General features: G+C 45.1%; 1 protein-coding gene across 1 annotated transcript in view; it reads left to right on the top strand.

Moving 5' to 3' along the window:
* The window catches only part of ext1b (exostosin glycosyltransferase 1b), a 100,961-nt gene that overhangs the window by 71,150 nt on the left and 17,260 nt on the right, over positions 1–12,551 (top strand). The window contains exons 2-4 of the mRNA XM_053446064.1: positions 5,157–5,250; positions 8,695–8,802; positions 10,172–10,291. Coding sequence (XP_053302039.1) covers positions 5,157–5,250; positions 8,695–8,802; positions 10,172–10,291 — 322 coding nt within the window. The remainder of the gene's footprint in view (positions 1–5,156; positions 5,251–8,694; positions 8,803–10,171; positions 10,292–12,551) is intronic.

Raw genomic sequence — 12,551 nt, 5'->3', positions numbered from 1 at the left:
CTTCACAGTGCAGGAGGATCTCCACCGGCCTGTAAGTGGCTGTAATCAGGCTGCGGACAGACCTCAGGGTCGTCACGGGTTCCACCACAGAGAGCCTGTTTGTTTGTCCACTCAGACCTCTGGGTCGTTCCGTGCTAATTGGAACTAGCATAAGCCGGCTAATGAGAGCTAATTAGGCTAATGAATTAGTTTCAGAGTGTACAGCAGACGTTATAGCCGAGGAGGAGGAGGAGAGGGATGGAAGGAAATGGACAGGAGCACATCTGGATGCACACATACAGATGCTGACGCCTATTTTTCTACTTAGCTGCAGGGTAAACAAGTGGAGAGGGTGGGAGCACACACACATTCACACACACACACTCCTGTCACACACTACTGATTCTCCTCTCAAGCTCATATTTGTCACTACACGCATGTGCGCACACATTATCATCCTCAAACACACACTCAGAACCATATGTGAAAGCAGCTCCCCACACACACACACACAAACACACACACACACACGCACACACGCACACACACATACAAACACACTCTGTCTCAGTTAGTCAGGAGCCAAAGATGTCCTCTTTTTACCCACAAGCCCACTTAGCCCGCACATCTGTCCTAGTCTCTTGGGAACACACACGACAGAATGCTTCAACTTAGACACTCGTGTTCACAGAGAGTACGAGGCTCCTGTTTAATTACTGCTGGAATCTGTACTTGCTGTGTTTGGGACGTATTTACCAGAAAAATAACCACATCTGTGGTTTTGACATTCGCAAGTTTTTATTAGATGTTCTGTTATACGACATCAATACACACACACACACACACAGCAAAAATACAGTAGAGAAAACCCCACTTCCCAGGAGTTTGTGCCAAACATTACAAGACCTACACACACACACACACACACACACACACACACACACACACACACACAGACCCACACACACTTTTGAAGAGAGAGGTCGGGGAGGCTAATGTAACAACCGTCTCATAAGAACACACTCAGGTCTGTTGTGGTTTTGTGTTTTTCATCATCATCGGGCTCCGACTTCAGGGGACGTTCAGGGAACTAGTTTTCAGAAACCTCCACAGAGCTGGTGAACAAACTACAACTGGAAAAAAAAACTGCTACTACTTCTCCGAATTTAATAAGAATGTAAAATCCAAATTTGTCATTGCTGCTCTGCCAAAAACTTCCTGTTGAGCCTAGCAACAGTAACGAAGGAGTAAGGCCTCGGCGTAAAGGTCAAATGAATTCTGCAGTTTTTTTTATTCTATCACTTCTGATTATTATCTCACTTCGCCCACCGCCGCTCACGAGGGAGCAGCTCGGGGGGGTGGAGGCCGGAGACGGCGTCTGATTCCACCCGAGTGTCTCTCAGCCAACGTCACAGTCACAGCCGCACAGTGTGTTTGTTACAGAGGAAACACACACCCGCTCTATCCCTTCTCCCCTTTCACCCCCTTACCCCCCCCCAGGTCGGTGCGCATGAAGCACCAATCCCGTGTAATTAAGTTGCCTGCAAATGAAGGCACTTAATGACGGGTTGTCACTGCACCGGGGTAGGATGCTGCCATCGGGGCCCGGTGGAGGAGTCTCTCTCTAAACGGCTCCACAGCTGATGGACATGCTGACGCTTGCACTCGAACGCACCGCGCCACATTCATACGCACACCAGACAAAACGCTGGGGTCATTTCCACCGGGCTTTATTTATTCTGTAGTCTTTATTTCTTATGCATGCTGACTTTGTTTCCTCCGGTTTGGTGTGCGTCCTTCCAGCAGGATACCACTTTAACTTTAATCAACGCAGCTCGCTCCGGTGTCACACACACACGTCGCCTAAAAAATATAAATAAGCAGATGTAATAACGCCCCGCGATGGCGTTTCCCTCAGCCGGCTCAAGGTCACATGGACCAAATAAAACAGAGGGAGAGCTGTTGCTAGACAAGGAAAAACAGAGAAGAAGAAGAAGAAGAGGAGGAGGAGAAGAAGACGACAGCAGAAGCGAGCTGTGGCCTCTGAACCACAGACTTCAAACCAGCAACAGGCTCAAAGGAAGGAAGAGGAGTGAGGAGAGGAAGAGAGAGAGGCGAGAAGAAAGGAAGTGAAAGTGGGTTTACACGGCGGGGGACGTCCTCGTCGTGGGGGGGGGGGGGGGTTCTGCTGCGACCCCCTCGTCTCAAACAAACCTCGAAAACCACCAACACCAGCTGCTGGAGGGAATATTGTGTCTGCGAGGCCGAATCTAGGGTTGCTTAGGTTTTGAGAAACCAGCCAATGAGCCGCCTGCAAACCTGCAAGAGGCTGGAGACACTTTAACGTTTTACATTATTGATTATTTGGTTAAAAAGAAACACGCAGCAACATGAGGCAGAAGATGGAAGCAGTTAGATGAGACATGTGCAGGGCTTCTGTGAGTTTAATCCACACATTGATATTCAGTGCCATCAGAGGCTGTTGCACACACATGCACACACACACACACACACATGCACACACACACACACACACACACACACCTTCCATGCAGACAGCTGGTGTGGGAATATGGGCTAAGATAGCTTCTTCGTCTCCATCGACAGGTGATGGAACGTCAATGTGAGGGCGTGCAGCTGTCGCTTGTTTGCGTTGCATGTGTGTCAGCGGGTTTGTCGATCTGTGTGTGTGTGTTTGTGTGTGTGTGACCGTGCATGTGATAACTGCATTATGTGCTGCACAGAATGTTGTGCATGTAGATGTGAATGAGGGTGGGATTTTATCACAGCCTGTCACGTCCCTGCACTTCATTAGAGCTCGGGTAAAGGAGAGACATGGCAGCATCTCGCAGCCAACATCAGCAGTCACCATGTTGTGTGTTTGTGTGTGTGTGTGTGTGTTTGTGTGTGTGTTTGGCTTCCAGCTTCACCCTGTCAGCTCAGTCCATATTCGCAGGCACACAGAAGGCAGCATCAGCAATCACTGTCACACTTCTGTACAAGCTACAGTACACTCACAGCATCATCAGTAGGTGTGTGTGTGTGTGTGTGTGTGTGTGTGTGTGTGTGTGTGTGTGTGTGTGTGTGTGTGTGTGTGTGTGTGTGTGTGTGTGTGTGTGTGTGTGTGTGTGTGTGTGTGTGTGTGTGTGTGTGCCTTGTGTAACCTTCACCTTGTTTAGACTATGGCTAAATGAAAAATGATTTTCTGCCTCACCAGTCTCTTAACCCCCAACCTGTTCAACCCTCAGGGCTCATTATTTATATTGTATTCTTTAACCAAATAAATAAACAAAGTCAAGTTTGCAATAATTGTTGAATGAATGTATTTTGATGTGTATTGATTTTTAAAGAAACACCATTGGTGGCACAGTCACTCACCTCAGCTCTTCACAGAGGAGGTTATCTTTTCACCCCCGTGTGTGAGTGTGTTTGTGTGTGTGTGTGTGTGTTTGTTTGTTAGTTAGCAGGATTATGCAAAAACTATTGAGCTTATTTCCATTAAATCTTTGGAGGGTTGGGGGCATCACCCAATATTCCAATGAATGCAATTTGGTTCAGAACAAAATAGCAGTTTGTTAAACATTGTTTGTGGATCCAGATAATGATCCACATGCATCTGATTGCAAATCATGTATATGGTGATGAAGTGACCAGTCATCCAAGGTGGAGGTCTGTGATCTCCAGGTTCTCTTCTAGTTCTTCTTTCGTGTTGTTCTTACAATCTATCAGAGACTCGGTGCAAAAATTAATTCTTCTTCTCTGCTTTCTGCCAATTTTCACCTTTGTCGGCCTCTCTCTATATTAAAGCACATTCTCTGAGCCGTCATTGTTTTAAGCAGCTGTTGTTTACTTAATAATCTTGTGATCAGTGTCTTCGTGCAGCGGTAAACAACTGTGCACGGTGAAAAGAATCATTTCTACCTTTTGCATTAACTGTTTATTTAAGAAAGAGAAAAACGAGGAGAGAAAAGTAATTAGACGTCAGACAGCAGGCCGGTTCTGTTCTGTTGACTGACATGTTGACTCTCTGTGTTTGGTGATACTTATTAGCTCTGTGTTTACATGGGAGCGGCAGAGAGGAGTAACACACCGGGGACGTTCTCTTGATGTTCACATCTAGAGAAAGAGAGAATGAAGAAATAGAAAAGCAAGAAGGGAGGAGAGAAAGAGAACAAAAGAGTAGGACTGGGGCTTAAACATGACGTAATGTGGATTCAGTGGAGGAGAAAGTAAATATCTGTATCAAACTAGAAACATCCTCATTTCTAAACATGGTTCTCACACACACACACACACACACACACACACACCACACACACACACACACACACACACACTCACACACATCACCATCGCTGTACTTGAGCACACAAACTGTCAAAACATGGGAAAGCAGCATCCGTGCAAAAAATAACACAATGATACACAGAAACACACTCTCTGTCACACACACACACACACACACACACACACACACACACACACACACACACAGAGGCAGCGGTGTGGTGTGGTGGGAGCAGGTGTCGCTCTCAGCTCATTACCCCTGGCAGGGTTGATCACTCTGTTTGGAGAGCAATAAGACACACCTCACTGGAGAGAGAGAGGGATGAGGGGGCAGCGGGAGGAGAGGGAGCACAGCATCCTCCTCCTGCTCTGAGAGATGGAGGGATGGAGATGGAGAGGAGGCGATGTGCAGTGTGGGAGAGATGGGAGGAAGGGGAGAGGGAAGACAAAAACAAAATTATTAAATGTACTTTATTTTCTTAGATTAACTGTAGGCAAACAAAATAAGAGCATTTACACAGTTTTTAAATAACTCAGGCTAGTCAAATTGATTAGAAATATTAAGTCAAATAATATAATATAATAAAACTGAGGCTCTTTAATTCCTCTATCTTTTGCTACATGGGATATAACGTTCCCAAAATTAATTCTTTCATGATTTAAAATGTTCTTTATTTGGGTTCATGTCATTAAAAGTTTGTGAATGAATGTGACAGTGACAATCACAAACTCCACATGCTGTGTGTGTTCAACCGTGGTGCACCACCGACAACATCACAGCAGTGACGCGTGTACTGCGTGTTCCTCTGATTACACAAGTTGTGTCCCCGCGCGGCTCTTGTTCGTGTCCTTGAGCTCATGGTGTGTGTGTGTCTGTTGTGTCTCTGCAGGTACGACTACAAGGAAATGCTACACAACTCCACCTTCTGTTTGGTTCCCCGTGGCAGACGACTGGGCTCCTTTCGCTTCCTCGAGGCGCTGCAGGTAAACAAGACGCACAAACACACACACACACACACACAAACGCACGCACAATATAAGAAAACAACGCACATGCTGTAAATTCATGCTTACCCGGGATATAACGAGGAAGAAATTGAGCCACTCAACCTCCCACATTTGTTTTAATAGTGCTGTATACCTCTATCATTAAAGGATCTCTAAATCATAAGCACCTTTATGGAGTCATTAATACAAACAAACGAGAGCGTCACTGGGAGGATGAGCTGCTGCTTCCTGCTTCTAAACTGTTTTATAGAAACACTGGAAGGTTCACGAGGCTGCAGGAAAAATGTAAATCTGTCAGAAAACTCTTTTATCTGTTCATTTGTTGTTTAACAACTATTTTAATCGTGAACAATTATCTTTCTCTCGTCTCTGTGTCGTTGAGCCCAAAGCAACAGTTTGGAATTCAGCATTAAAGAGTGAGAATAGAGAGTAAAGTCCTGCGTCACATTTGAAAATCAGTTTTGTTTTTGTGTCACGACTGGTGGATTTGTTCTCGGAGGTGATATAAATACTCACTAAGTTGAATTTCCACTGATGACCAGCAGCCAATCACCTTCTGTCCAAAGTGGGGGAAGTGTTCTGTGGTTTATTAGCTGGGCTGTAACTTCCATTTTGTATTTGACCTCCCTCCACTCAAGAGGACTTGTTTGCAGAAGGAGTCAATAAACTGTGTGAATCCTAAAGTGCTGCTGCACACTAGAGAGTAATTGGGCCCATTTTAGACCCCATTGCAACAATCGGGGGGGCGTTCCCGACTGGAGGTCACTCGCTGACGATTATCTGCCCAAATGAATCTGAAGCTTGGGGGTGGGGGGGGGGTTTACAAAATCTAGATTCTGGAAATTTTCCAGACCTCATGTCTCTAAACGAATCTCATTGTCATTTCCATTTCCTGGATCTGCCTCTACCTCCACTTTACTCACACGCCTCATCTACGTATTCTCTTTTACTCACTCCTTTGTCTGCACTGCTCACTTCTGCATCAGCTGCTGCACTGTCCTTTACTTCTCCTCACCACACTCTGCTGCCGTCCACAGAGGGCACTCACACAACTTCGCTTATCTCACTATCAGCTGCCACACACACACACACACACACACACACACACACACTGCCGCACTTCACTCAGGAGGGAAATGTGCCCCCTCGTCTCCTCTCCCCACTCGTCCGACTCACCCCATCCATCGACTCACACCATCTAGGGGAAGACGGAGGGAGAGTATTTACAGGCTTTGGCGTTTGCATGAGAAAGCAATTCCTAATAGAGGTCAGGTCTGTGTGTTAAGTAAGTAAGTGTGTGTGCGTTTGTGTTAGTGTGTGTGTGTGTGTGTGTGTGTGTGCGTGTGAGACAAACAGCAGAGCCCAAGGGCCACTTCTGGTTTAGCTGACACCTTTATGACCTGGGAGTGACAGGGCCGTCATTACATCAAACTCCCACCACAAACACACACGCACACACACACAAACACACACCCTCACTTACACGCACACAAACCCCCACACCAGCCGTTTTCTCTCCCTCTCCTCTCATCCCTCCATCCCACTGCCACTCCTCTGCCAAAGGTCACATTCAGCTCCACGGCCTCTCCCCTCTTTTCATTTGTCATTCCATCTTCCTTCCACTTTCTTCTTCTTCTTCTTCTTCTTCTTCTTCTTCTTCTTCTTCTTCTTCTTCTTCTGTTTTTCATCTCTTCTAATTCCTCCCCTCTCATCTCTTTATCATTTCTCCTGCTCCGAGTAATTAACTCTCCTGCACCCGAGGTCACATTTCCTATTAATGTGTCAACAGGTGCACAAAGTGACATCTCGTGCTCACATCACATTTGGTCTGAAAACAAATCTTTGGTTTTCAGGCTCCTGAATGATTCATCATCAATTTTATGAATCAAACAGAATCAGAAAACCTTTTTACAATCTTTTTTCTTTTTCTTTTTCTGCTTCGTTCACAAATGTTAAAGCAGAGTGAGTAAATGTAATCTGGTTTCTGTAAATCCACACGTCTGCAGCTGACGAACAACTTTTCACTCCAGATCTCTCGACTCTGATCCGCTCTCCAACAAATGGCTGATAATTTTCTGCATATTTATATCTGTCATCATCATCACAGCGAACATATGCCGCCCGCCTGCTTATCAAGATTATATGTTCAAACTTATTTCTGTTTATCTGATTGCTCAGCTGCTGAGCGAGCCTCATGTTTGATGTTAAATTTGAATCAGGCATTTGTGCTTTAGGTTATATTTCAGCTTATATTTGTGGACTGTTCCAGGGAGGAATTCTCTACTTAATTAATGCTGGACTATTTAATATTTTTATATTGTATAATGTGAAAGTTATGACTTCGTGTCAGAGCTATTCAGCATTGTTTGTCTTTTAGCTCCTTGTTTTGGTTTTAAACCCAAAACAACCTAAAACTTTTAGTTAATTATGGTCCATAGACAGCTCCAAAATCTCCCCCTGGTGGCTTGGTGTAGTATAGGTAATTAACCCCACCTCCTCCATGTAAGTGGATAGGACATGGACATTGCTATAGAGATGCTATAAAAATACTACTAATACTTATATGACTCATGGCCTTGATACCTCTGCTCTACTCCAGCATAACTTTAGACACCAGGGGTGAAAGATGGTGGAATCCTCATCAGGGGTATTTTTTGGTTTTATTTTTGTACAATGGGAGGAAGTGGAGACTCTCAGCATCACACCACAGACACACACAGTTGGTGACCAGCCAGCTGACATGGCGGAACACTTAGCCTCTAAAGAGCCCTCACGGTTGTAACAAAAATAAAACTCAAATGACAACAAACATCAGGCTCTAAAACAACGTCTGCAAACACAAGATATAAACTCCAACAAGGTGATAATGTGTAAGTGTTGTTTACTAAATTTATACTGCTGCCCTCTAGTGCCCAAAAACATAAATTAATGCACCTTTAAATACATAATCCAATTCTGACGATTCAATTAAAAGTAGGTTATTTCCTTCATCTAGAAATGTGTATATACATTTGTTAACTGTGGTTCAATTGTATTGTTTTTGAAGCAGCTGTTTTTTTCCTCTTCAGCCTCGATGACACTTTCTGCTGTGACACCTCATGTAGCTTGTAGATGATCGAGTTGTCGTCTTTACAGACATGAGATTCAAAAACATCAATAATCGCACTGCGGACTGGTTCTTCTGTACGATGTCTCCATGTTGCGCCAAAGAAGCTTGAAATAGAACATTATATTTCCACCTAGCGGGGGAATTGAGTGTGAGAACAGTCATGAAAGGAGCCACGTGTGTCGGCTTTGACAAAAACCAAATCGATATGTCGCAGCACAGGCTCGATTCGGCTGGAGCTGTGATGTTGTTTGTAAAGGCTCATGTCCAAGCCTCACTCTCTGTGTGTGTGTGTGTGTTTGTGTGTCTTCCAGGCTGCGTGTGTGCCCGTGATGCTGAGTAACGGCTGGGAGCTGCCTTTCTCAGAGATCATCGACTGGAACACAGCAGCGGTCATCGGCGACGAGCGGCTCCTGCTGCAGGTAACAGCCCGAAGACGCTGAACCACCTCACCGCAGAGCCACAGCAGCTGGGAATCGAACCTGTTTCCCTCTGGCTGCTGACACATTAAACACACTGCGGTGGTCTTCATCCAGACCAACCTGAAGCAGCTCAATGAGTTATTGTCTGTTTGAAAATAACACTCAAAATCCTCCCATTGTTCCACGAGAGGGCAAATAAACCGAGTGGATTTGGCTGAAATTGCTCCAGCTTCATGGGATGGGGGGGGCATAATTATATGCCCAATTAAATCTTAATTGGGATGAAGTGTGTAATAATATTGTTTGACATTGAGTTTTATGATGTTTTGTAATGAGCAGCTCAATGTGTGTAGCCTCAAACGGGGCTGAGAAATCCTGTGTCTATTTGTTTTACAACAACATTATGATTTATATAGACTCACAGAGCACTTTATTAGGAACACTACAGTAATAACATATCAAGAGTCAATGTTCCTTTGGGATTCTGCTGCACGTTGAGCGTTTCACCACGTGACAAAGGTTTTCCACTGGATTCAGATCCGCTGCCTGCTTACAAAACTATTTGATATAAATAAAATATTATTTGCTGCAGCATTTAGGCTTTTTCTACCTCAAATACTTTCTAAATGAATCTAATTAATTTTGTTATTTGCTTCATTCCCTTAAATATAATCCCACTTTATCTTGAATTAAACTAAAATCCATTGATGGTCGTTTTCAAGGTGATGAAGTAATTCTTCACATTACCAACAAACACAAATACAACTTGTGCTCATAGTTTTCAAGCAACTCAAGCAGATATTAGGGAATAACGATATTGGCGGTGATTCCTTAGATGTCACAATCAAACCCGTATGACAAATAAATTAACTTTAAAATTAAATTAGCTTTTTTTGTCTGTTTAACTCAAAATTTTATAGTTTGTAAAGAAATCAAACAACTCAATATATTGAACTTGAAGCTGATTCTGATGTGGCTCATATCAGTCATGATTTATAGTCAAACTTAACCAGGATGTTAAAAGACCTGAAGGAAAAAGCGACTCTACTCGCAGTTTGTTTATTAAACCTCGAGACTTGACTCAGACTTTCCCTCCAGGACTCAGAGTCACTCTGTAAAATTGCATTGGGAACATTTGAGACTTGGATTTGACCCAAATCACCTAAAAATAGTTGTGGCCACTGCTCAAACAAACTGCAGTACAGAGTCTGCCTCAGCCGACAGTTCCCATCTGTTGGTGGGAGTTTCCTGAGTGTATCCACGGGACCAATTAGAAACTTCCTGCCACCACATTTAAGGTCCCAGATCAATCATTAACAACCAGCTTCCGTATTTCCTGCTGACTGACTGAGTGTTTGTCGTTTCACAGATCCCGACCACGGTGCGCTCCATCCACCAGGACAAGATCCTGTCCCTCAGACAGCAGACGCAGTTCCTGTGGGAGGCCTACTTCTCCTCTGTGGAGAAGATAGTGCTGACCACGCTGGAGGTGAGGAGTCAAGACACACACACACACACACACACACACACACACACACACACACACACACACACGCAAACACCCGCCCTTCTGTCCTCTCTCCTCCTCCATCATCAATCTCTCTCTCAGAGCTGCACTGTCACAGCAGACTCTGGAATCTTTGCTCTATTCTCCGGCATCACTCTGGTCTCTTGGTGAGAATGTGTCGTTTCCAGAGGAAAAATGAAGCTTCTCACGAGCTGCTTCTCTGTTTTATCCAAAGTGGATTGAAAAAAGGGTGTAGCACTCAAATTATGACCCTGGAAACTCCACGTTTCACAATATATTAGCTCATCTGATGGAGTGTTGTTGATGCAAAGGGGCCAAGAGCAGAATGCCTGAATCCTCAGAGACCATTAGGATTTCTTGTTAAAAGTTAAGTTAAACAAGTTAGATTAAACACAACAGATGCAAAGTGATAAAAGAGAGACACAGAGGAAGCAGATGAAGAAGTCCTAGGAGTCATATGTGAGGCGAGGGGGGGGGGGGGGGGGGGGGGAGAGAAGTTCTGAAGACCAAGAAATGAGAGTTGAGAGAAAAACAATGCTCGTACCGAATGGGGTCATGGAGATGAAGATTAAAATAGTAAATTAAGTCAATTCTGCCAAAACTAATGGTGTTTTAAAAAGTTATAAAAGTCGGGATTCATTCTTATTTTTCCCACCTGTTGGAATCCATCCAGGCTCACTGGTTGATTCTCAGAGGACAGAGTGGGTGGAGCCTCCCTGCCTCCCTCCCTCGTCCTCCCTCCAACCTCTTATTGTCAAGTGCATCCACCCCGTTAACAATAACCCCCCCCCTTAGGGAATTTGTGACTGGAAAAACAATTCATCCGTCCAATCCCCATCCCTCATTATTCAGTTTAAACAAGTGCTTCCTAGATGCAGGGATAAAACCCCGGGTGCAGCGCCGGTGTCTCGTCCTGGTTACAAATGTCTTCTCTCTCTCATCCCATCACGCATTTCATTTCCTCTCCGACTGCAGCGCTAGAGCCTCGGAGCAAGGCTCTCCTCAATGCCGCCATCTTATTTACTCCATAACCTCCCAAATCATACATCAAAATTTGACTTTTACACACACACACTCACACACACACACACACACACACACACACACACACAAACACAAACACATAGAGCTGCTACACTCTCAAACACACACCCCACGTAATAGGTCGAGGCTTCGGCGTCTAGAGTCTGTCTGATTTTTGCCCAGCTCTACATCTCTGGTCTGTTTATCTACCCCTATCTCTCAAACACACACACACACACACACACACACACACACACACACACACACACACACACACACACATCCCAATATGTCAAGCCGTGTGTCAGCCCGGATCGGCATGGCACCACCCAGCCATAGCCCTGTTGACATGTCACTCTGCACTAAAGAGCAAGGTGACATGGCGAAAGTCTGTGTGTGTGTGTGTGTGGCAGTGTGTATGTGGGCGCGCTAAACACTTAATCCTGACTGACTGTCCTGTATAAAAGAAGCGAGGGGAAGAATGTTGGGGGAACAGGGTGAAGAGGAGAACGGGTGACATATGTAAATGGTGTTGCTGTGGCAGCCCCCGAGATAACGAGCGACATGGTTTATTCATCCTGTCGAGCCGCTACCCCCCCCACACCCCCCCATCCCATCCTTCTCACAGATCTTTAATGATAAACACACTCTCACACACACACAACACACACATACTCCGATATCTTGACAGATAGAATCTCCTCACACACACACTCACAAACACACTTGCGTTTTAATGACTTTCCAGATCCACTCCAAACTGCGTATGTGTCTAAACGTGTGTGTCAGTGTGTGTGTGTCCTTATGTGAGACGGCACGCGTGATGGAAACACAACTCCAACCTATCATGCGGTGTTTCCCTGTCAGGAGTGGGACACATTTCGACCAATCACAAGGTCAATACAGCCGGATGTGCGCCGCGCTGGTCCAACTATTAAACTCACCTATTAGAGGCGAGCTCACAGTGTGCTGGCGGTGAAGCAGGATTTATCTATCATGCTCTAATTGGTTGATTGTGGCTGTTCTGAGGCCAGATTGAGTCGTCCATCATGTCCCGACGGGGGGGGGGGGGGAGGGGGGCTGCAGCCGAGCGAGCAGCACTGCCCCTCATAAGGTGGAGAGGACTCTGGATTTTTTAAGGTGGCAGGAATTGGTTTTATAGAGGAAGCCAACGGATTTTTCCAGTTAGTCTGTTTGT

Source organism: Pleuronectes platessa, chromosome 18 (assembly GCF_947347685.1).
Source record: "Pleuronectes platessa chromosome 18, fPlePla1.1, whole genome shotgun sequence".
Classification (NCBI taxonomy): domain Eukaryota; kingdom Metazoa; phylum Chordata; class Actinopteri; order Pleuronectiformes; family Pleuronectidae; genus Pleuronectes; species Pleuronectes platessa.
This window is presented reverse-complemented; position numbering and strand designations above follow the sequence as displayed.